The following is a 26,529-nucleotide window of genomic DNA, read 5'->3' on the forward strand; positions in this document are numbered from 1 at the left end:
TTTTTAAAACCTTTTTAATGGGTGTATTTGGACAAAAGTAATCAATCCCCTTTTCACATTTTACGATGTGCAGGTTATTACATTGCTTTTTACATGTGGAAGTTAGCCTGCATTTATTTTTAAATGCAGTTATTAAAACATTTTTGTATTCCCCATCAATGAAAATTTTCAGTGTGAACAAATGGTGAATCATAATCAAGACAGTTCAGTGCTTATTTTCTGTAGGTTTTAGCAAAAAAAAGTTTATAAACCATAAAATATTTATAGATCAGGATGGTAACTTTACATAAAGATTGCAGATTTAATATTTTCCATTGTCTCTGTTCTGAGTGCCATGCTTGAAACACTGATTGACAGAAGGTGGACACTAGGCAACTGGTAGTAAAAGTTCATTTTTTACTGAAAAATTCAGGTACATTAGCCATTTGTTATAGTGGACCGTTTTAATGTTTGTTATTTGTTGGCAAAATAAAAGTGCCTTAAGTTAAAAGTTTGTTTTGAGATCCATTAAAGAAATCAGTATCAGTTCATAATGCATTTATTTACAAGTCCTTTTATTTTGCATGTTCATTGTAAATTTAATACTGTAAATGTATTCAAATTCATTTACATGCCTATGGCTGCCTTTGATTAAACTTCTTCCAAAAAATAAATTCTGCCCAGATGTTGACTTTCATTTCATGTCAGATTACTTCAATATACGTTGCTGCATAATCACTACCAAGTGGATTCTTTGCTGTGCATTTGTATATACCAGAATCGGAGGTTTGCGGATTCTGAATGACTAGTGTACCTTGTAAGTGAAGCTGCTCACTTCCACGTGTCCTCCCTTTACTTGCCGTTGAGACAAGGGAGTGGCCAGGTATCTCCCACGTGATTTCTGGCTTGGGAACTCCCAGGGCCACACAGTGGAGTTGAAAGGCTGCCCCTGTCCTGGCGACGATGCTCCTGGGTGGACGATTTATAATTCGGGGAGGGTAGGCTACAATCATTACTGGAACTGTAATCAGTGTATGACCAACACTATTTTGAGCCTTACAGATATAGTTTCCCTGGTCATAAGCTGTTGCTTCTTTGATGACTAAGGTACCATTGTCATGCAATGTGTATTTCCCAGTAATTTGAGGCCTGTCTACTACATAACCACTTGGCATAGTCCATTTGATATTTGGCTTAGGAATTCCATCAGACACACAATGCAGTGATAGAGACTCTCCACTGAGGCCTTTTACTGTCCCTGGTGCATATGTAAGAATAACTGGCTTCTGGCCAATTTCTAATATGATTAATTTCTCAATATAGCCAACTTTATTCCTAGCTGCACAGCGATATTTTCCTGCATCCTCCCGGGTTGTCTTATAAATGATAAAAGAACCATTGCTTGCTATAAGATACTGATGATAACTTTGTGGACCATTGGAAAATCGTGTGCCGTTTGGTAAAATCCAGATTATCTCAGGTGGTGGGTTACCATCAACAGAGCAATTCAATACTGTGGACTTTGCCAGCTGGGCAACTGTTTTTTCATTAAATGGATTTCTGAATGTCGGTCTTCTCAGCATTTCCAGTACTTCTAACTGTACTACCAACACGCTCTCTCCTCCTTCATTTCGAGCCACACAGATAAAATCGGCTGAATCTGAAAGCCTCACATTCCTAATTTCCAAGGTTCCATTTTTATGGACTGTGATTCTGCTTCCATAGTATGGGGCTGTGAGGAAAATATTGTCTGGCATGATCCACATGACTTCAGGAGGTGGTGTCCCGTCAGCTCTGCAGTGAAAGTGTTTTTTGGAATGTCTCACAGCCGTGGCTTTAATAACAGTTCTGTTTGTATACAGACCATTGATTAATGGAGGTTTAGAGACAATGTCCAGTTTGTACATTTTGGTGTCATCCCCACTAGGATTTCGGGCTACACATACGTACTCTCCAGAATCAAGCAGTTTCACTTTGTTGATGATCAGAGACCCATTGGCATGAAACGTGTACCTGTCGGTGGAGAAGGAAATCATGTCGTTGGAAGGCAGCAACCAAAATATTTTTGGTTTGGGATCCCCAATGACCTCACAGTCAAGGACAGCTGCGTCTCCAACTTTGATTCTCTTGTTGGTTTTATAATGCTGCCTTATCCGGGGAGCAGCCGTTATAACTGTTAAGTGGACCTTCATTTCATCCTTCCCTAGGGTGTTCTGGGCATAGCAAGTATAATCTCCTTCCTCTGCTACCCCAACTTTGTTGAAGTATAAGGTTCCATTGTTAAAAAGGATATACTTTCTGGTCCTGTGGCCACTGTCATCGGCTTGCATTGCATTGTTGATCATGGTTCCGTCGGGCAAACTCCAAGATATCTCTGGCTTCGGGGAGCCAGAAGCTTTGCAGTCTACTTGGAAATCTTTCCCATGGAGCACTTGCTTTCTAAAATACTGCTTGTGGTCAATTTTGGCAGGTTTCAGTCTTAGGCTGACATGCATCAGTATCAGATCATCCCCCATTTTGTTTCTTGCCACACACAAGTAGACACCACTGTCTTTTTCTGTTACCGATCCAATAAACAGGGATCCATTTGGATAGACATGGATCCGGCTGCCCATTCTAAGGAGAAAAGAGATTCCTTTGAGTGTGCAGCTGTTAGCAATGAGGGAAACTGTTTTACTCAGGATTTCCTCCCTCTGTCCTCACTTTATTGAAGGATGACCAACGAAAATTGAGTATCTTTGAGGTGTAGAATATGACACTTTGAGATATATATATATATATATATATATATATATATATATATATATATAGTGCAGTGCTCACCATTAATCTAATTAGCATATCTATCACCTCACATAGTTACCTGTTTTTGGTGTGTGGTTAGCTTTAAATTGTTGCAACAAAAATTAAAATTAGCAGCTTATTCTAAGTCATTAAAGATGAAATCTAATTGAACAGGTGTAACTTAGTGCAAATAAGTAGTATTTCTTAGATGGATTTCAAATAAATCTTCGTTACATAGTAATTTTTTTTTTAATCTTGATGAGGTAAGTGCTAGAAATACGGGATTTCTAAACACCATGACTTCCTTGACCATTTTACATATCAAGTAAACTAATTGGAACATGGTCATTTAATAATATATACTGGTAAAGAGCAAATTCAATTGCTCTGAAAAGATGACAGATGTTACTTCCTAAAAAGCTATTAGTAACAAAATGATTACTGAATTATTTGGTTAGCACTGTGGGGGGCCAATGCAGGCAGATCACTTGAGGGCAGGAATTTGAGACCATACCGGCCAACGTGGCAGAACCCTATCTCTACCAAAAATACAAAAAATTAGCTGAGCATGATGGCACATGTCTGTAATCCCAGCTACTCGGGAGGCTGAGGCACAAGAATCACTTGAACCCAGGAGGCTGGGGTTGCAGTGAGCCGAGATCCCGCCATTACACTCTAGCCTGGGTGACAAAAATGAATCTTTCAGAAAAACAAACAAACAAAAAAAAACACCAAAAAACTTTGTTATTAAGAGAATACCAACCAAGGGTTCCTTAGAAGGTTGTTGCAGCATCTGCCCTCTGTGGGCAGCTGTAGAGTGACTGGTTCAGCATTGGGTTGAGCTGTTGTGGAACACCATTTTTCTCCAGGTGTACAGCAGCTTCACAGCCTACCATTACCACATTTAACCACAAGATGGCAGATCTTTCCTGGTAAAACTAAATCTAGTTTTTCAGAAAGACCAGTGGAGATTCAATTGGTGCTGAAAGTGCTATCAGGGATACCCATCGGAGAAAAGGTCTTATTTTTTGGCAACATGGACTAAATAAGTAGATAAAGCTGGAGAGAAAAGTAAGAACTATTTTTCATGGCATAAGTGCTAACCAAGTCAAACAGCCTTAAGTCATTTTTCTCTTTTATTTGATTGATTGATTTATATTTTTGAGACAGGGTCTCACTCTGGAGCCCAGGCTCGAGTGCAGTGGTGAGACCATGGCTCACTGCAGCCTCCGCCTCCTAGGCTCAAGCAATCCAGCAACCTCAACCTCCTGAGTAGCTGGGACTATAGAAACACACCACTATGCCCCGATAATTTATTTTTAATTTTTTTGTAGAGATAGGGTCTCATTGGGTTGCCAAGGCTGGTCTCCAACTTCTGGGTTCAAGTGATCCTCCAGCCTTGGTCTCCCAAAGTGCTGGGATGACAGGTGCGAGCCACCACACCCAGCCATCAAGTAATTATTATTCTCCAGCAAAGGTAAGTATGGAAAGTATTACAGTAAAAATTTTAAAAAAGTGTTTAAGTATGGAAGCAACTTCTGTGGTATATAAACCAATGTAAAATCATCATCATGAATACATGTAAAAGGAATGGAAACTGCCAGGTGTTTTTGCACTGATTGTTTATAGCTGAAAAATTGATATTTAGAGAGATTTAGTAGCTTGCCTTAGGTCACAGGGCTGGTTCTCAAGCCTTACGCTTTCCACCGTGCTATATACTGCCACCTACTACTATTCTTTCCTAATGCTTTTTAAAAGCATTGGTTCATAAACTTGGCTAAATACTAAAATCACTTGTGGAGTTTAAAATCATACTGTTGTCTGGATCTCACCTCCAGAATTTGACTTAATGTGTGTGGAGCGTGAAGTAGGCATCAGGATTCTTTTAATTTTCCAGATTAAAAATTGCCACGTTCAGCAAAGAACCACTGTTCTAACTTGGTTCTCAATGAAGATCCCTCATCAGCTGCATCAAAATTACATGGGACCGAGTTTAAGATGTATAGTTCCTGGCTTCGGTTTCTTGAAATTCTGCTTCAATAGTTCTGGCCAGGGACATAGAAACCCACACTCTAACAAACTTTCCAGCTAACATAAACAGCTAAGTTAGAAAACAAGTGTCTAATTTTAGTGTGCAACAAAATCACCTGGAGGGCTTTTAAGAACAGATTGCTTATTAAAACAAAATCAGAGCTTCCGATTCAACAAATTCCCAGGCAGTGCTACTGCTACTGCTAGGGGGCCTTCCCTTGGAGGAACACTGTCTTACAGTGATATCCCCTGCACCCAAGATCTGAGCCATATGGTTGTGACACATAAGAGGAGACAGAACTATTGATGTTTATTTTTATAAACTAATACTTTTGAGAGATCATTTACTTTTGAAAATAGAAGTTTTCCGAGTAACAGACAGAATTCTTAATAAAGATTAATGCAGAGGCATCTTCAGCCTTTCCAAAGCACAAAGCTCACATTTCATAGCTCAGTATTTAAAAATTCTAAATCTAAACAAATTTCAAGTCAGGTGATTTTTGATGACATTTGAAAAACTTGAAAATTAACATTTACTTTTGAACTAAAGATCACAAGTTAAATTTATTAGCTGTAGTGAGTATTAACTCATGTCACTAGGAAAAAAATATATTCAACTCCTAAGCATGAGTACAAGTCCACATTTACTATGTGTAATTTTTTCTTGCATGGATGTTTTCTATTAATAAACATATATTAAATGGAAATTCTCCTCGTTTTTTGTCACGTTATGGAAAATCATTGTGTAAAGTCATGCCAGTTGCAAAAAACCTCATAGGTTATAATCATTTTTGAAGATAGGGTTTAATCTATATAGAAAGGCAGCTATAAAATGAATATTGATATGCCCATAGCAGACCAGAGAAAGTGTGTATTTGTACATGTATCTCACCACATCAGAGTTTGGCGGCCCTGAATACGTTTAACTTAGTGAATATTGTGACTTTCACAAAGTGCTTTGTAATTATAGGAAAGAAAAAAATTAAGTACTGATTATAATGAAGTTGAAAATGTCAAATAGGGAACTCTGAAGAGTAAAATAATGGAGTGTCTCTCTCCAGAATCTCGACTGCAACACAAAAATTCTGTTTTGTATATAGAGATTATGAATATATTTATGCAGTTACAATTTTTTTTTTTTCTTGAAACAGATTCTCACTCTGTTGCCCAGGCTGGAGTACAGTGGCACAATCTCGGCTCACTGTAAGCTCCACCTCCTGGGTTCAAGCGACTCTCCTGCCTCGGCTTCCCGAGCAGCTGGGACTATAGGCACCCACCACGATGCCTTTTTTTTGGTTTTGTTTTGTATTTTTAGTAGAGATAGGGTTTTGCCATGTTGGCCAGGCTGGTCTCAAACTCCTGACCTCAGGTGATCCACCTGCCTCAGCCTCCCAAATTGCTGGGATTACAGGTATGAGCCACCATGCCCAGCCTACAGTTACTATTTTTAAACTGTACCAAGTATGGAGATAGAGATTTTTATTCTGCTTAAAATTTAAAATCCTCAAGAAGTGGACCCTTAGAGTTAAGCATGTGACAAGAATGGTTTTCATATTTAAATGATCTCAAAAGAGTATGTTTCTTTAGAGAGAGTTGCCTTTATGTCCAAGGTCTATGTGCACTCTCAAACTGCTGCTAGCCTTGCTGTGTCACTTTTTCCATTTCAGAAGTTGTACAGCTAAATAGATAAAGCAGGTAATTCCAACTCAAAGGTATAAGCTTACCTGTGCTGCTGGTCGACCACAGCCTTGGATGGTAACCTCCACATTATTTGAGGTTTGGGCTCCCCAGTGGCTGAGCAGTTCAGTAGTAATTTGTCCCCCAAATTCACTTCAGTCCTTTTCTGGGATGCAACTTCTATCCTGGGGCTGGTCACTCGCGCTTCCATTGTAAGCATTACTACTCTTCGCTCTGAACCAGTGGAACTGGTAGCGATGCATTCATAAGTGCCCCTGTCTGAAGAGGCTAGGTTTCTTATATACAAAGTCCCATTTGAAAATAAGAACAACTTGGAATTGGTAAAGTGTAATGGTTTCACTTCAGTGCCATCAGAGAGGACCCAGTAAATGCTGGGCTGAGGAGTTCCTTTTGCAGTACAGGGCAGTTTTAAACTTTCACCCCAAGTGCCTACAATGACTTGCCTCTTTTGCTCTAGAATAACAGGTGGTGCCGCAATGACTTGTATTTTAACCAGCAGTGAATCCTGGCCAGCTGGGTTGCTGGCCACACATTTGTAAAAGCCACGGTCATAAATACTGAGATTGTGGATGACCAATGTTCCGTCAACCGTCACCAGGGCCTGCCTGCTTCCCTGGGATGATTCCAAGACAACTGTTTGGTTTGCAAGAATCCAGGTAATTGTAGGACTTGGCCTACCTTCTGCTCTGCACTTCAGTTCCACAGTGCTTCCAGAATGAACTGTGATCTCTTTGGTACGTCTCTCCAGGATCCTGGGAGGATAAGAAACCACAGACAAGGTGACATGAAGGTGGTCTGTGCCAAACAGATTGGATGCTGAGCACAGGTACTGTCCACGGTCCTGAATTTCCACCCTCTGGATGGACAGGGTACCATTAGGGAGAACCTGGACCCTGTTATTCTGTTTCCTTTTAGATAAATCAAGTCCTGAGAAGAAAAAAGAAAATTATTGCTATAGGTCATCAAAGTTTAGATAGAAAACATAAAGCTATCTTTTTGTTGGGCTACTGAGAATACATTTAAATTGAAACGAAAGCCAGGCCCTGTGGCTCACTTGTATAATCCAAACACCTTGGGAGGCAGAGGTGGGAGGACCACTTGAGCCCAGGAGTTCAAAACCAGCCCAGGAAACAAGTGAAACCCTGTCTCTACAAATGTAAAAAATAAAAGTTAGGTGTGGTGGTGTGCAATTGTAGTCCCAGATACTCAGATGGCTGAGATAGGAGGATCATTTGAGCCCTGGAGACCTGACTGCACCACTGCACTCCAGCCTGAGTAACAGACCCCCTCTCCCATCCCCCAAAAAATAGGACAGACATCTAGTCTTCAGATTGCTAAAATTATTCCTGGATTTTTTCATTCACATTTTACTTTAAAAGCCAGATGGTTCAACACAATAATTATTCTTTTTCAAATTATATTTCTTTGAATCAGCTTTTTAAGCATTCCAAAAAATGTTCTTAATTAACATATTTTAAATCCTTCTAATGAGTAAAATTAAGCCAGTGTCAAATGATATTAATAGTTTCTGTGTCTTAGAAAAATTTGAAACTGATATTCTTTGGATGTGTAACCCCAAAACATAACAATCTTCTTGTTTTATAACAAACACTAAGTGTCAAGAAAAAGCTTCAAATACCTGATGAGACTCTGGTCCATCGAATGGTGGGCAGGGGATTTCCAACAGCTTCACAGGGAAGAAAGGCATCTGAGTTAGCTGGAATAGTAAAACTTGCAGCTTTTCCTCCAACTATCCTGGGCTTTTCAAATATGTTCCTAGACAAAGAGTCAAAGAGAAGGAGTTTGGAAGTTGTTACCTCTTGAACTGATTTTTTATCAAAGTCACTCTTCTTTGCATTCTTCTGTCCATCCCAATTTGAAGCATGAGCGGTGGCCTGTGGCAGACCTGTAGTGGGCAACATGCTTACTTCTGGCGTTTTCCCTTTTTCAGCAATTTCTGAGTATGGCTTGTGCCAAAATTGGTTTTCTGACCAGGGAGATGGAGTTAATTTAGAATTCTGTGATTTAACTCTTACTAGTGCTGGCATGGGAGTAGAATGTAACAGATTAGAGTAGCTGAAGTGAGTGGTTCCAGTTGTGAACTTGGCATTTGGGTGAGCCTGGGGAGATGTTGTAACCTCTGCTAATTGCTGTGGATTAGCATTGTGCCTTGAGGATTCCTGCAGGTTGACCACTGTATTTGTCATAAGCCTGGAAATGGGAGTTGCCACGTTGTCAGTAACTGCTCTCTGAGTAAAGGGAGGGGAGATGGGAATTGGCATTAGAATAGGACTGCTGCTCAGGAATGGTGGCATGGTTGAGTGTCTAATGATTGCTTTCCTGGTGGTGGTACTCTGGTATGATTTGCCAGACAAAGTTGTTTCAGAAGCAATTGTGCTCTTCAAAGTCTGAGTACTCACTTGGTCTGGCTCTTCAATCACATCTGTCAGATTAAGAGTTCTTGAATGACGACCAATTGTGCTCGAAATTCTAGTTGTGTTTTCTGGTGGGGAATGAATGAATGCAGAGACACTGGGCTTGACTGAAGTTTCCACTGTCATTAGAACAGGAGGTGTCATAGCAGTGGATGTAGTGAAGCCAGAACTCTGGCCTGGAGAGATGTTTGGGTCATTCCTGTTCTTTAGAGGCTCCTTTTCTCTTTGTATTGTTTGTGCTCTGGGTCTCTCTGTTTGGGTTTCATAAGTAATGACAGGTACAGGGACAGTAGGAGGAATTGCTGGCATTGCTGTTTGCATTGATATGTTTATTGTACTTGAGTCTTTGCTTATACTAGGAAGCATGGGGTTAAAGGATGGGAAGGGAAGCTCCTTCACTGCTGGAAGACTTCCAGGACTGTATGTTTTGCTGGTTGTATGGTGAGTTGTAGTCAAAGTAATAGATGGAATTTGTATCACACTTGCTGAAAGTGTGGTGAAATGGGAGGAATCTTTATCTGTGCGTAAAGTGGGAGATGTTTTAGGAAGCATCACAGCTGTGTTTTGTAAACTAAATTTATGTCGATTCTTTAATCTGTCTTTTGGGTTATGGTTATTAACAAAGTTCTGCTGCCAGGGAATTGTCCTTCTTGAAAACCTTGTAGTGGCTATAATAGTAGTCATTGGTGGCTTGCTGATAGCACCTGAAAGTGATGATGTACTCACTGAATCTCTTTTAGTTTCATTGGTGCTAGACACCCTTGGGTAACCAGCATTTATTTTGTGAGTTTTTTTCATGGGTATAGATGTTGGAGCATAAGTCATGACTGTACCAGTTGGGGTCACTTCAGAACTTTCAGTACTGAAATATTTTATTGTGGTTGTTTTCTCAATATCTACGTTGGGTTTGTTCTCAAATAGTAATAGTGGATTCTGGACTACAGTTGTAGATTCTTCTGATGCGACTCTAGCAATGTCAACTTTGGGGAAAGTAATGGGTTCAGCACTTGGAAAAGACAATGCTGCTGTTGCAGTGGTGAGCCCCTCCCTGGGAAGACAGGACAGGCATGTCACATTGAGCATTGTGGCTGAGAATGTAGCAGTGCTTTTCTCAGAAGAGCCTCTGGTTGTTGGCCTGAAAACGCTGTATCTATGCCGTCGGAGAACTGGAGTTCTATATGGGCTGAAAATCCGCCCCCTTCCCCCAATTCTCCTCCGCCTCCCAAAGCGTCTGAACAGTGGGATGTTAACTGTACCATTTCTAGGGATCTGAAACTGAGAATGAGCAGCCATATGGAGATCTGAAGGGAACGTGGAGGTGCTAAGTGTTTGAGTAGTGTGAGAACAGAAGTGACTGTGCCTGGGCTCACTGACTTCTCTCACAGATGTCTGATGACTATCTGTGGTATTTACTGACTCTAACAATACTTTGTCATTGGTGCTAGTAAGCATCTTGGCATCGACATCTTTGATCATAGTCCTCACTGTTATTGGGGGAGCGCTTTGGAAATGCTCTCTTCCTCTTCCCATCTGGTCAGAGTCTTGAAATTCAGTATCTCTGGGATGTAGTGGAAAGACAGTGGATGGACGTTGATTGGTTGTGCCTTGCATTTGGCTTGACATGGTTGGGTTTACATTCTTTGACATGGCTACAGTTTCAATAGTAGTAGATGGTTTAAAATCTACGAGTTCTTTGGGTGGTAATATTTGTGAACTCACAACAGGAGAGAATTCTGTGCCAGAAGTTATGTTTGTCACAGGACGAGATACTGTTCTGGAGTCAGCCATCACTGTACTTGCTGCAAGGTCCAAAGCTTTAGTGGCCAGGACCATCAATTCCTCATCTCGAGTGAGCATGCCTGAGGAATCATCATCCTCACCAGGTATGTTTGGAAGTTGAGTGACCAGTGGGGGTGGGCTCACTGTGGGATTTTCTCGCTTCTCTGGCACAGCATTCTTTTTCACCTTCTCCAACAGTGCCGCCCAGTGTTGTGGGTCAATTTTCCTAGCAGAGGGAGGGAAGTGCCTCCTATTCTCCCTGAAACGTCTGTGTGTTGAATCTCCATGTCGCTGGTGTATTAATTCCCGATAGTTTTGCCTCTTACTTGTGCTTGAGGCTTGTTTTCCAACCTCAGCCCCCATTGGAGCAGATGTAGGGAGTTGTGCACCTGGCGGCTCCTTAAGAGGGGTAATAGGATTGGACTCATCAAGTCCAGATCCCTCTGTTTCTCCATCATGCTCCAATGGCCTTTGTCCTTTCATCTTGACTGAAACTTGGAAAATCAAAAAATCAACTCCTGATGGGTTGGCTGCCACACAGTGATAATAACCTTGGTCTTTTGGGGTGATCTGTAATATTCTTAATGTGCCATTGTTAAGAACTTTCTTGTCTCTTGATGACTGATAGAGCACATTGTTTCCTGGAAGAACCCAGCTAATAGAGGCATCTGGGATACCAGTAGAATGGCATGGAAGATCAAGTGTTTCACCAGTGAAAACTGTGTGATGAATCCCATTTTCCTGATAGGCTTCTACTGAAGGTTCTACCACGGTTATCCTATAGGTGAGAATATCTGCATCATCATAATTGGTGCTTATGCAGTGATATACGCCCGTGTCAAAACTATCAGCCATCTGGAGTTCCAGTTTTCCACTTTTGTCTATTAGGATCCGTCCATCCTCACTGACATAAGGGGCTCTCACTTTACTTCCATCAGCTAGAAGCCACTCCAAGTGTGGGGTGGGGTCTCCTTGGCCTGGGCAGTTGAGGCCAATGGTTCCACCTACCAAAACAGTATGTTCCAGCTTAGTATTGTTGTCCCTTGAAATCATAGTCCATTTGTGTTTCACTGGCCTCATCTCTGCTCTTGGTAAAGTGATTTGGATATCACCTGAGTACTGGATCTGTAACGTACTGAGTGTGGTGGCAGTTCTGTTCAGCTGCAAGGAAATTTGGTCTTGCATTAACCAAGAGGGATCTGCTCTGAGATCTGCCTCTATGTTGGTAAAGATGTCTTCAGGCTTAGGAGCCACTTGTTTATATTTGTAACAGAGCTGTGGTGTTTCGCTAAGCAAGTGGCTCTTTTCTAGTATCAGAGGACAATCACTGTACAAAGCCAGAACTTGCCACACTGGCTGAATGTGACCGTAATCTATGTTGCACACCAAAAATGTTGAAAATGAAGTATTTAGCATGATGTAGTCATTTTCTTCAGTGAATGCAATGGGTGATGTCCTTGAGGGCTTTTGAATACTGCAGACCATGTTAGCTTCATTTCCAGACTGGTCTGTCATATTCATGGTGAGGGAGCCAAAGGGTGCCATGAAACCTTGGGGAGAGATGAAAGCAGAACCACTGTCTTCCAGAATAGTCAGGCTCTTTGATTTCAGGGATGAGTCAATGGTTGGCTTGGCACACTGGAAAGCTGCAGCTGAGATCATAGCTAAGGGCTTGCCTTTAGAAGTTCTAGGGTTCATGCAAAGTGGACATTGCTGAGGACTAGAGGGACTTCTCTCTTTTTTGCATTTTATTACATCTGGAAAAAATCAATTGAGTTATCAGTTATGACCTCTATGAATTGACAAACATTTTGAAAAAATAACGTTTGCTAGAAGCTGAAACAACTTAATAGAAAGTTTTCTGATTTTTTGCTTCTGAATTGATTTTTTAAAAAGCTATTGTCTGTATAACCTGCTACAACATAATATGCACAGACACAGGATTTTGTCTGTCTTATTTACTGCGGTATTTCCTATGTTCAGCAAATGCCTGATATATATTTGGTACTCAGTAAATATTAGTTGAACGAGTCATTTTTTAAATCTAGGGAAACAAAATGATACACTCATGCCCGTCAGTTTTTATTAATAACAGTTCAGTTCTATTTCTTCATTTTAACATTTTAAGATGGCCACAGGACTTCATTGTTCTTTAAAAGATAAGCTGTTTGTTAAATGATCATTTATAATCCCTTGGATATCATTAAAAACCCAAGTTTATTTCCATTATCCAAAAGAATATTAATTGAATTACAAGGTACCTTGACCTGATCTAGCTGAGTAGCAATAGGAATTAAAAGCAGCAGATGAATGTGGGAGACAAGGAAGCAGGTAGACCCAGTCAACAGGAGGTGAAGATTGACTGAACACAGACAGTGACAGAAAGGAAGGGTCAAGAAGACTGTTTTATGACTTTGGAAACTGGATGGTTCATGGTCCCCTTGGATGAGGTAGATGCACTGGAGGATCAGATTTAAGGGGAGGGAAGAACATTGTGCCAAGGCGGCAGGACAGCCCATTAAAGCTCTGACATTCTGGTGAAATTAGAGGTTGCAAGTCTTACACAGCACTAGGACCAAAACTATAAGGACCAGCATTTCTAAGTGACAGGTGCCTCATCTTTCAAATATTTGGATATCACATTTAAAAGCTCTGCTCTGGTGAGCCTATTTAAAATGGCTGGTCACTGGAATACTTGGTAAGAGGTATAGACTTTCCCCTTACACAAAATACAGCCTGAGACATCCATGCTGTTCCATGTAGTAGTTCTTATATGATGCACTTGACACAGCACTTAACAAAAGCATTGTACTTCTTAGAAGATCTAATTTGCCAGAGTGGATGGATAGGGTCAAATCTCCTTCCCATGTGTGCACATGTCCTCTCAAAGGCTTAACAAAGTCACTCTGGGCTGAGCATAGTGGCTCAATGCCTGTAATCCTAGCACTTTGGGAGGCTGAGGTGGGAGGATCACAAGGTCAGGGAATTGAGACTAGCCTGGCCAACATAGTGAAACCCTATCTCCACTAAAAATACAAAAATTAGCTGGGTGTGGTGGCACATGCCGGTAGTCTCAGCTATTTGTGAGGCTGAGGCAGGAGAATCACTTGAACCTGGGAGGCAGAGGTTGCAGTGAGCTGAGACCATGCCATTGCACTCCAGCCTGTGTGACATAGTGAGACTCTGTTTAAAAAAAAGAAAAGAAAAAGTCACTCTGACCAAAGATACTGAATCCTTCTGTGTATACTACAGTGTGACAGGTAATGTCACAGGTGCCTGGCCAGTCAGCATTCTTCAGCAAATTTTATAGTCTAAACCTATGCAGAGGAGGAGGCTGGCAAGATGGAAAACCTTTGAATAATCATAAGAGTTGCCTCCCAGTCACCCACTTGCCAACAAGCTATATTCCTTTACCTACTTATCACTACCCTGGGCTAAGACAATGTGGCAGACTTCTGGCTTAATGAAACCTCATCACAGAATATGCTCACACCATGGCATGATTATTATTGCTTGCACTGAGCCAGAGTTAGCAGGCCTTGGACGTCTGGTATTTTGCCTCAAATGCACACCTGACCACGTCACCTCCATTCCCTCCATCACACTCAGTTCCAGCCCCATGGAAATCCTTTCCATTCCTCCACCCTGGCATGCCATACCAGGCTCTGGCATATGCTGTTCCTTCTATGGACCGTACACTTGTTGTCTTACATCATGACCTAAGTACTGACCAAACATCCTTCAGAACCCAGTCTGAACAGCACTTCTTCTGGGTGGGCTCCCTGTTTTATAGTCTCCTGGTACCTTCACTTCTTCTATCTTACTTTTTCATTACTCTCTATTAGAATGACTTGTTTACTTATCTGTCTTCCCATGAAACTATAAACTTTATTCTTGTTCATCTACATGTCCCCAGCCCTGGCCAATTGAGGCTCAGGAAAGATCAGCAGAAGGAAGAAAGGCAGACAGGCAGGAAAGATAAAGTGGCTAATTATAAGACCCTGTTTTTTTTTTTTTTTTTTTTCCCCCCCACGTTTCAACTTATAAATTGAGAAGTGCCTTACAGTTGAAGATGTTTTACAGTAACAGCTGACAAATTGGCAACCAATATAGCTATCACAACATGTACACCCATAAAGATTGTCTTAGCTATTTATGTCACTTTCTTTTGTATCACATGTATTGGTGGTACAACATACATTAAATTTTGCCTTTAAAATGTTTCAATTAAGATTACACTATGATTTAGAATTAAAACAGGTTGTCAAGTATGTAGAAAAGAATGGAAACAGAGCAGCAGGACATAAATTTCATATTCATGAAACAAATGCTTGTTAGAGAAATGGCCACAAATTCATTTTATAGAAACGCTATATCAACAGCTTTGCGGAATCAAAGAATGGAGGATACCTGCAGTAGATAAAGTCGTGCTACATTTACTGAGATTGGCACAAAAGGATTGCCTACCACATGCCAAGTAAGGTAACGGAAGGCATGAACAACTGTCGAATCTCTCGGAATTTCAAAGCATAAAAGGTTGATGTGACTGATCAGTGGGTCTTACAAAAATGATCATTAAGTCATCTCAGTCAAAAGGAGAACACTTGATTATTAAGACTGAAAGATGTTAGCCCCTGTGGGTCCACTTATTTTACATATATAATGAATTGATTAACAGTAGGAACATGTTCTGGAAAATGCATCATTAGGCAATTTAGTTGTGCCAACATTATGGAGTGTACTTACACAAACCTAGATAGTATAGCTACTACACACCTAGGCTATATGGTAAAGCCTACTGCTCCTAGGCTACAAACCCATACAGCATATTACTCTACTGAATACTGTCAGCAACTATAATAAAATTCTAATTATTTATGTATCTAAACTTAGAAAGGTAACATGTTGCACTTTATGATGGCTACAATGTTACTACGCAATAGTTTTACTTAAACTCCATTATAAAGCTTATGGGACCAGGATCATCATATATGCCATCTGTTGCTGACTGAAATGTCAGTATGCAGTGATTACCCGTGCGTGCCTATGTATATGTACATAAGACATATGCATAAGTTTATATGATGTGTGTTTTTATACATATATATATATATATATATATATATATATATATGTATGTATGTTTTGGACATATTGAGACCACAGGTAAAGATAAATGAGAAACGGGAAGGCAAAAGACTTCTAGTAGTAAATATGTTATGTATTCAAGAATGGAAGCACAGGCAAACAACCCAAGTGGTGAAATGGTGATTCTGATGGAGATGGGGTGGCTGGAGAAGCAGCCAGACTTCTCAGAAGGGCTGAGTAGTTTGCAGGCTGGCTGAAAACTATCAAGCAGAAAAGGAAAAGAAGGGCTCCAGGCAAGGGCAGCAGCAGCCGTGAGGGGGTAAAACAGCTTGTGGTGTGGCAGGAAGTTGTCCAGAGTAGTTAGAGCAAAAAGTGCCTGTGTGTCTGGGGTGGGCGGGGCCGAGGGTTGGAAAGGAGGGAAACAAGGCTGAGGATGGGCCAGCACCACACTAGGAGGACCTGGCCTGCAGCTAAGGAGCATGAGATTTATTTTCTAAGCCAAGAGTCAACAACATTTTTAAAGAGCCAAATAGTAACAATTTTAGGCCTTCTGAAACATAGTTCTCCGACACTACGTAACTGCCACAGTAGCCAAAACACAGCCATAGATGATGTATAAAGAATTCATTGTTCTTGAATTATTTCTGAGATGTTATTTTCTCTCCTAAATTACCCTGGCCTCTCCACTTACTAATATAACACCTCTAAGTAGATGTCTTCCATTTAATTGGGACAAAAAAAATAAACAATATCGATACCTGGCTTCTCCTGTATCCAGTCAGACAACCACTTTAAATGGCAATCACAGGTCCATGGGTTCCCATGCAGGTAGAGGCTTTCTAGGTCAGGCATATAGAAGACCATCTCTTGAGGAAGGGAGGTCAGGAAGTTATCCGACAAGTACAGGTACTTAATGAAAGAGATTTTAAATATCTGGAGATAGCTCAAAGAGACAAACGTATCTGGATGGAGCTTAGTAAGCCGATTTCCTTCCAAGTGCACCAGGCGGAGAAAGCTGAGCCCATAAAAAACCTCAGGGTTTATAAACTCAATATTGTTGTGGTCCATGTGCAATCGCGTCAAGCTCCTGAGGCCATAAAAAGTATCTTTCTGAAGTTTTCGGACTTTGTTATAGCTCATTTTTAAGACCTGTGAATTTTTTTTTAAAAAAGAACATATGTATGTTGTCCAGGGAATTTTCACAAGAGGGAAAAGTGTTATCAATAACAAAACCTATGTTGGAATTAATTCAATGCAATTTTTACACTTAGGATTCCAATTCAAATTAGTTGCAAATTACATATGACAATATCAGAGAAATTAGAATACTCAGGAACATCTGCCTATTGATATTAAAGAATGATTTTTTTCTTTTTTCTTTGAGACAGAGTCTTGCTCTGTCACCCAGGCTGGAGTACAGTAGTGTGATCTATGCTCACTACAACCTCTGCCTCCCATGTTCAAGTGATTCTCCTGCCTCAGCCTCCTGAGAGTAGCTGGGATTATAGGCGCTCACCACCATGTCTGCCTAATTTTTGTATTTTTAATAGAGATGGGGTTTCACCATGTTGGCCAGGCTGGTCTCAAACCCCTGACCTCAGATCATCCACCCACCCTGGCCTCCCGAAGTGCTGGGATTGTAGGCATGAGCCACCACGCCCTGCCAGAAATAATTGTTAAAATTATGCACATATATGTTTATTGTGGCAATGTTCAAAATAACAAAGACTTGGAACCAACCCAAATGCCCATCAGTGATACACTGGATAAAGAAAATGTGGCATATATACACCGTGGAATACTATGCATCCATAAAAAAGAATGAGTTCATGTCCTTTGCAAGGACATGGATGAAGCTGGAAGCCATCATTCTCAACAAACTAACACAGGAACAGAAAATCACACGCTGCATGTTCTTACTCATAAGTGGAAGTTGAACAATGAGAACACATGGACACAAGGAGGGAAATATCACACACCGGGGCCTGTGGGGGTTGGGAGCAGGGGGAGGATAGCATTAGGAGAAATGCCTAATGTAGATGACAGGTTGATGGGTGTAGCAAACCACCATGGCACGTGTATACCTAAGTAACAAACCTGCACATTTTGCACATGTGCCCCAGAACTTAAAGGATCATAATAAAAAGAAATTTAAGATATATAAATGATACTGTGGCTATTTTAAAAAGATTTCTTAATTTTGAGATATATATTGAAGTACTTATAAATGAATATTATGAAAACTTGGATTTATATCAAAATAATTCAATGGAGTGGAGGGTAGTGGGTGGGGGGTGCAGTTAAGACAAGATCTGTTATGAGTCCATAACTATTGAAGCTGGGTAATTATAGGGTTCATTATATTAAGTCTCTCTATAAAATTTTTATAAGGTTTAAAAACAGTATTTCAAGTAAAGATTTCCTGAAAACAAATTTTTCCTAACAGAGACTATTGATTTTAATTTATTGAATTACAGTTCACGTGCCATAAAATTCACCTTTTAAAGTGCACAACTGGTTGGGTGCAGCGGCTCCCAGCACTTTGGGAGGCTGAGGCAGGCAGATCACTGGAGGCCAGGAGTTTCAGACCAGCCTGGCCAACATGGTGAAACCTCATCTCTACTAAAAACACATATACACACACAAAATTAGCCGGACATGGTGGCACACACCTGTCATCCCAGCTACTTGGGAGGCCAAGGCATGAGAATCATTTGATCTTGGAAGGCGGATGTTGTAGTGAGCTGAGATTGTACCACTGCACTCCAGCCTGGGTGACAAAGCAAGATTCGGTCTCAAAAAAAAAAAAAAAAAAAAAAGTGTATAATTGGTTTTTAGCATATTCATAGAGTTGTGTAACCATATCCACTATTAGAAGCTTCTGAATAAATTTTCTTATAAACTTTATTTTGCACCCCAAAATAAAAACTGTTACCCATTAGCAGTCATTTTTCCCATCCTCTTAGCCCTTCACAAGCACTAGTTTACTTTCTGTTTCTAAACATTTTATATAAATGGAATCATACATTATATGGCATAGTGTATGGCTCCTTTCACTTAGCAAGATGTTTTCAGGACCCATCCCTGTCATAGTGTGTCAGCCCTTCATTCCTTTCTTTGCTGAACAGTATTCTACTGTATGCATGCACAACACTTTGTTTATCTATCATGGGTTGATGGTCATTAGGAGGTTCTTCTACTTTTTGGTTATGAGTAATATGACTAATTAATTTTGAGTTGCAATTAAAATAATTTTGAATATTTCAATAGTGCTTAAGTATTCCCCAATTCCCTTTCCAATTACAAGTTGAACATTCTCTGTCTCCCATAAAGGAAAAAGAAAAAGAAATGCTAGTATACACAATTTCTCATCATATTTTCCTGACTTGCCTGAACTGTCATCTCTGTCAAAAATCATTTTCTAGAATGCTAAGATCCCTAATAAGAAAAGAAAAAATAAGCTGGCAACATAGAAGAGCTTTGCCCCAAATGTAACCTGGGAGTTCAGTCTTCAACTCAATGTTCCTCAATATCCATTGAAAACTTGGTTGAGAGAATAAACATGTGGAGAATTCTATAAAGGACATGCAATCCATCTATTCCTTCAAAGACATACATTCCAAATAGAGCCTGATTAACCTAATCAGCAGAATCGCATAGCTACATTATACTCTATTGCCCTTCACCGAGGTTATAACCTCCCTTACCGGTGTATGTTAAAAGGCTCTATGAACACAGGTACTTTATCTTTTACAAGTATAGTATTAACTTTAGTTTATGACACTGTATTTTATGAGGAACTTTGTAAGACATTTCTTTCTGATTTAAAATCATACATGGCTGGGCTTTTCCTGAATAGATTAAGTTTTAATAGATGCCATATATTGTTAGTGTCTCAAAAGCCTCAAGTCCTACTTACAGCAGACATGAAAGTCTCTATGTATACATTTCCTCATCTCTGTATTCTTATTTCTAGGCTTATTTTACCTTTTACTTTCTCATTCACTTTTGTGATCATTCTTCCATGATTTTATGCATTTTTGGGAGGCCTCATAAGCTTAAAAAATTGTTTGAACAAGGTAGAACATGAATAACTAAATAAAATGAAACTGAAAAACAGTATACTGATTTATATAAAGCTAACATCTGTCTAGGACAGCCATTGTTTTTAGGAACCACATTCAATTCCCAGATAAACATGACTAGAAGTATTCTTTTAGGATTAAATTTTAAAGGGTTATTGATGTTTTTTTTCTATTAGCCTGAGGTATTAGAAAACTTACCTCACAATTTTCTTATTCTAATTTCCATATACAGTTGCACAGTTAAACTGTTTTTTTTGTTTTTTTCAACACAGTTTCACTCTTACTGCCCAGGCTGGAGTGCACTAACGTGCAATCTCGGCTCACCACAACCTCTGCCTCCCAGTTTCCAGCGATTCTCCTGCCTCAGCCTCCCGAGTAGCTGGGATTACAGGCATGTGCCACCATGCCCGGCTAATTTTTTTGTATTTTTAGTAGAGACAGGGTTTCTCCATGTTGGTTAGGCTGGTCTCAAACTCCTGACCTCAGGTGATCCATCCACCACAGCCTCCCAAAGTGTTGGGATTACAGGTGTGAGTCACCACACAAGGCCAAAAATCAGTTCTTTAACATTCTCCATTGGCATCTGCTTCTAATTTACAGAATGTTTATTTTTGTATTGTGTAGAGATAGGCACCCTTTGAAGGTCTATCTCACTGGTCCCACCTCACCTCTTTAACCTGCCCCCTCTCTCCATGGGTCTCACCTGCAAGGCCTGCAAATCTGAGAAGGTCTTGTCAGGGATTGTGTGAATGCCATTGCTGTGAAGCATGAGTAACTCCAATTTGATCAGGCCAGAAAAATCTGTTTCCGTCAATCTAACCAAGCTGTTATATCTGAAATAAAAAATGACATTCTAGGCATAAGCTAAGTCTGTCAACTAAAGTTCAAATGTTAAAACCAAAATAAACACAAAAAGACTCCACACTTCTCCTTTTTTTCAACTGTTCTATTGAGATAATCAAATGCTTGAAATATGGAAATCCACTAGATGCTGTCTCAGTTACAGTCACCCCCTTCACATTCTGGGAACTTGTCATGTTTCTTCTCATTTTCAAACTTTTGTATATATGCTGTTCCCTCAGGTTGGAATGTCCTTGACCACATCCTTTTCTGTTTGTGAACACTTAATATCTAGCCGATTCTTTCATGATACTATCCCCCTCACTCTCCCAGAAGGAATTCCTCAGGAGTGGTTAAGAAGCCTGGGCTCTGGAGCCCAGGTTTGGGCATCTGGTTTGGGTATGATTATAAGCTCGGGCTCAACTTAGTAGCTACGCAACCCTGGGTAAAGTCAGCAAACTTTATGTGCCTCAGTTTCCTCATTTATAAAATGTAAACAATAGAACTCAATCCTAAGGGGTTATGAGGATTAACCCCTTACGTGGACACAGTGCTTCACTCAATACTAGCATATAGCACAAAATTAATGTTAGCTCTTAAAATTAATGTTAGTCACTAAGTGACTGTCTCTAAGACACTTTGTATGCTCTATTGCATTTTTTATTCATTGTACTGACCGTACATTTGTCTTCTCTATGAATACATCTCCTAGAAGTGAATACTATATCGTTGTATTCCCAGTGCATAGTACATGCTCACTAATGTCAAATAAACCATGTTAAGTCCAACATGTATATTCACACACATTTTTTCATGAACATTTAAAGTAGTTATATTTTTGCAAATTTAATTAGGCATCCATTTTAAATAAGTTTATATGGAAAGCCAAAGGACCTTTAAAAAGGAGATACATATATATATATGTTTATATATATATATGTTTATATAGATATATACATAATATGCATATATAAATATATACATATATACATGTAGATGTATATTGAATAGTGTGATTCATCTCCTAAAGTCATAGATGTTTGAGGGATAAGTCACTGCTGTGATTGATCACTCTTTAAGAAAAGGAAAGATAGGGCCTCACACACCCTAAATTGATGCGTTCCACATTGGGCGGGATGCTATCTGGGATGGAGGTCAGGTACCGAAATGTGCAGTGTACTTCCGCAGGTATATAACAGGCACAGCGGCGAGGACAGGCCCTGCCCCCTGGGATGGCGACCAGGTAGATCACAGCAAAGGAGACCAGCAAGCAGGTGATTCCTCTGCCTTTTACCTTCATCCTGAAAAAACATCACACCTAGGAGTTATAAAGAGCGGTGGAGCACAGTCCCAGGACCACCACACAGTCACTCTGGGAATCCGGGAGGACTTCCTTAAGGGTCATCAGTGGCTGATTTCATTCCTACCCTTTGTGATCAAATGCACTCTTTAGAAAACCATAGTGTGTGCTGCTGGCATCACACTGCACTTTATGATCAAGTGGGATATTTACTGTTGTGATAATTTCTTCACAGCTTCTCACTTCTTAATAAAAACCAGGAATCCCTATTACTCAGGCATTCATTAAAAGGGAAACTGTAAACTCTAAGAAAGATATTGTGACAACTGGACTATATAAAATTTAGTGTCCTTTATAGACATTAATTCTTTTAGAGTAACTTTTAAGAAACTGATTCTAACAGTAATACCTGTGCATAATAAAACATTTGGAAACTGTAACTAAGCAGTAAAAAGGAAAAAAATTACTCAGTCTCACCACTGATACAATCCTTAACATTTTGTTGTATTCCTTTTCAGCATTTTTCATATACTGTGTGTATATGTATAGGTGCACATACAGTTAGGTGTATATGTGTACATATGATCAAACAATTTTGTAACACATTTTATCATTTCATATACAATGTGTTTTTCCATTTTATTAAATCATCTTCAGAAACATTTTTTAAAGGCTGTAATAATCCACTGGAAGGGAGAATAAATCTCTTTTTAATGGGTTTCCAAGTCCCTGCCAAAAGACACATTGGACACTTCACTGCCAAGTAATGATCACAAGCAACAGTGACTGACCAGCTGAGAGGGCTTGAGCCAAGCTGACCCCGTGCAGGCATGATACTGTCTGCTTTTGCTCAGCTTAGAACATCTCTCTGCCTCTTTCCTTGGTCCCTCCTCCAGCTCATGGCTGCCACAGAAGGTGGGGAACATAACCAGGAAAGAAATTGGATGAACCTGGAAGCCATCATTCTCAGCAAACTGACACAAGAACAGAAAATCAAACACCAAATGTTCTCACTCATAGGTGGGTGTTGAACAATGAGAACACATGGACACAGGGAGGGGAGCATCACACACTGGGGTCTGTCAGAGGGAAATAGGGGAGGGACAGTAGAGGGTGGGGAGTTGGGAAGAGATAGCATGGGGAGAAATGCCAGATATAGGTGAAGGGGAGGAAGGCAGCAAGTCATGCTGCCATGTGTGTACCTATGCAACAATCTTGCATGTTCTTCACATGTACCCCAAAACCTAAAATGCAATAAAAAAGAAATATGCTCAACTTGTCAGAAAAAAAAAATGGCATCTGTTACCCATATGTGGGGCAAGCCCAGGAATCCAAACCTAATTATCTCCTGAAATGCAGAACACACAGGGTTGAAATAAACTCTTAATTGTGCTTTTCTAAGCAAGGAGACCTTCATAATTTGTAATAAATCCCATCATTTTGTGGAATAGCATGGTTTTGGATTCTACCAGCAACCATCCTTTAGCTACAGACTACACTGAGAAATAACATTGAGGCTGACCTGCTTGGATTTTCATACAGATAAAAAGATGATGGATGTATTATTAGAATTTAGTCCAAATTAAAATTTAAGATAGGATTAATCATATGACCACTTTTGCCATTGTAACCACGTGGTTACCAAAATTTTAAATAAGCTCTGTATGATTGAAGACGACATTTCCACCTTATTAGACTAGCAAAGGAAGGAACAGCAGGATGAAGGTCAAAAAAAGTTCTGAGTATGCCCACATTCAAATTACTTGAAAGAGAAGCAAAAGCATAAAATAACATATGAATATAAGATTCTCACAGACTGAAGCCTGAAACTGTACATAATGAAATAGGAATTGGCAATACCTGAGCTCTTCTTTCAGGTCCTGAATCCTCTTGTGACACAGGCAGAGAGAAAATCTTCCCAGGAAATGGAAAGTTGTGTCCAAACCTGAGGAAGAAAAAGTTCTCTGCTCCCAAGTGAGCAAAAGGCTTAGTCTTTTTGGCTTACAGCTCAAGAATAATGATCTTCAGGGAGCCCCAGGGGCGCTTTCATAGCTACAAAGTACTGAAACCCATAACCACATTAATGCAGAAGTGTTGAGTATGACGCTTCTTGTTGCAGAAACAAAAGGCAAAGTGGAGGTTTTAAAATTTCCTTTCTCCCTCTGTAGTGTACTTTTACTCCTCCAAGTTGTCACTTGAATATTAATATAACTATTACTAATCACTCCATTTTGCTCCAAAGTCCCAAGAGCTTCTCCTCAAATGGTCTTTTTGGACAAATCTGTCACAGATGTCTGCATCTGTTATCTTTCCTCAGTGTGTGCTTTTTGTCTGGCATCGGTCACTGAAGAATCATCGTGTGCTGTCGTGCCCCCACCTTCTCCCGGTGCGTCTTTCCTCCCCCGCTCTCACCCTCCTCCCCGCCCCAGCGCCCTGACGCGCTCCCTTCCCATGCCAAGCCCCAGCCGGGTGGGGTTCCAGCCCTTTCCAGGGAAGGATTGGCCGAGCCGCTCACCTCTTTGCCCTGGTGACCAGTGGGCTCGAGCTGCCCGGCGGGGTCGCGGGCTCTGCCGCTGGGGTCCTGCGGAGCTGGTCCAGAGCCCTGGGAAGAGGGAAGGAAGGCGGGGCGAGGGCGGGGGTGAGCCCGACTTCTGTGTGTGGTAACGCGGCCAGCGCTCAGCGCACAGGATGAAAAACGAGCACCCGACCCCTCTTTCTGTTTACGAGCATGTGGGAAGCTAATTTGCCTTCGCCTTCACTCTTGCTTCCTCCTTGTTTTAAATTCTCAGGGCTTTCTCCTAACAAGTTGGCAGGTCCTGGCTGGGTGGCCTGGGCCATTTCAGTGGCCGCTGCCCATTTCCCCCTTGACCTCTTCTACCTGTTGACAGGTGGGCCTTTTGGTTTAAGGGTTTGCATAAATCGCCACGGGCTGTCCTTGGTCCTGTGACTCCCAAAGCTCTATGTGAAGGCTGAGTTAGCGTTAATGACCTGTGATACTACCTGCAGTGTGAATGTTCTGTTTAAACCTCTCTTTTTAAAATAAATAAATTATATTGTGTATATTTAAGTTATACAACGTGATGTTACAGGCTATAGATAGTAAAATGGTTACTACAGTAACAACATATCCATCATCTTACATAGTTACCTAATTTTTGTTTTTGTGACAAGAGCAGCTAAAATCTACTCTTTTAGCAGGAATTCCAAACACCATGAAATTGTATTAACTATAGTACTCTTGCACATTAGATCTAGACACTGGTTCAGCCACAGGTCTGTTCCTTTGTATTCTTTGACCTACATTTCTCCATTTTCTTTCTCCAACCCCTATAACCACTATTTTATTTTCTATCTCTGTATAATTGACCTTTCAAAAAAAGATTTCACATATAAATGAGATCATGCAGTATTATTTGTTTGTTTGTTTCTGGCTTATTTCACTTGGCATAACATCCTCCAGGTTTATCCGTGTTGTCACAAATGGCAATATTTCCCTCTTTTTTTTTTCCTGCTGAATATTACATTGTATATAGATGTCTCATAGGAATCCTTCTTTTAAATCATTATCACAGAACTGGATTTAAATACCACTATTTCTGCTTGTATTACATTCTCCTTTCTCATCTCCACCCCAGAATCACCTCTACCAGCTTGTCCACATGTTGCTCCTGCAATTCTGGATGGAGCTCCCAATACTCATAAACACTGAATTAACATAACTAAAATGTCCTTGTTTCCTTCCATGTAGTTACATAGCATTTAAACTTTTGATGACAATTTGCAATGAATGTTTTAGGGCAGTGTATCTCAAGGTAAGGTCATGGGTCCAGCATCATGATTACTTTGGACTTTGTTAAAAACACAAATTTACAGGATCCATCTAAGACCCACTGATTCAGAAACTGTACAAAAGAGGCTTAGGAGTCCATGTGTTAATAAGCCTTCCATGTGATTCTGATGCAGCTACAATTTGCAAAATGCTGGTTTAGTAAAATAACTTCTGATAAACGTTTTACAAATACCAATTCATTTCAACCTCACCATCGCACCAAAAAGTCTTATATTATTCCCATTAAGTAAGGTACATAAAGGAAAGTGATGCAGCCCCAGACCATGCAGCTTGTGAATGGAAAAGCCAATGTTAATTCAAACCCAGGCAGTCTGGACCTACGATCTGAATGTCTAACCATAAAGCTGTGGCTGCCTCACTTAGCTAAACATGGGTACTGTGCCATGTCCCATGGCTGAGCATTCATGTGATTTATGGTAATAAGTCAGTTACCAAAGAATTATAGAATCAGAGACTCAGAGTTAGAAGTAACCCTAGAAGCATGTATATGAATATAGTCTTTAGCTCTGCAGAGCTGACAAGATTCTTTTAAATTAAAAATTCACATGTGATATCCAAACTTGGATGCTAGCTTTGGAAATATGGCATATTTACCAGGTTTTGGCAGCCATAGTTTGTCTTTCTCCTAAAGCTCCCTGATGACCAATCTCATGGCTTTGT

General features: G+C 40.3%; 1 protein-coding gene across 1 annotated transcript; it reads right to left on the minus strand.

Annotated features, from left to right (window-relative positions):
• Positions 1-24,684, minus strand: IGSF10 (immunoglobulin superfamily member 10). Its single transcript, XM_037736433.1, has 7 exons — positions 23,880-24,684; positions 21,826-22,020; positions 20,583-20,712; positions 16,553-16,943; positions 8,132-12,463; positions 6,519-7,419; positions 1-2,595 (listed from the first exon to the last, which is right to left on the minus strand). Exons 2-7 carry the CDS (start codon positions 22,017-22,019, stop codon positions 684-686), a joined length of 7,860 nt encoding a protein of 2,619 aa, XP_037592361.1. The 5' UTR covers position 22,020; positions 23,880-24,684; the 3' UTR covers positions 1-683.
• Between the last annotated feature and the right edge of the window lie 1,845 nt (positions 24,685-26,529).

The sequence above is a fragment of the Cebus imitator genome, unplaced genomic scaffold, assembly GCF_001604975.1.
Source record: "Cebus imitator isolate Cc_AM_T3 unplaced genomic scaffold, Cebus_imitator-1.0 Scaffold25, whole genome shotgun sequence".
NCBI lineage: Eukaryota > Metazoa > Chordata > Mammalia > Primates > Cebidae > Cebus > Cebus imitator.

Excerpts from the sequence above, each read along its gene's own strand:
- IGSF10 (XM_037736433.1), bottom strand. The coding sequence starts at position 22,019 with ATGAAGGTAAAAGGCAGAGGAATCACCTGCTTGCTGGTCTCCTTTGCT. Across the intron at positions 12,464-16,552 it reads CTGGATACAGGAGAAGCCAG|ATGTAATAAAATGCAAAAAA; the intron begins GTATCGATATTG and ends GATTTTTTCCAG. Across the intron at positions 2,596-6,518 it reads GTGGTCGACCAGCAGCACAG|AATGGGCAGCCGGATCCATG; the intron begins GTAAGCTTATAC and ends TTTTCTCCTTAG.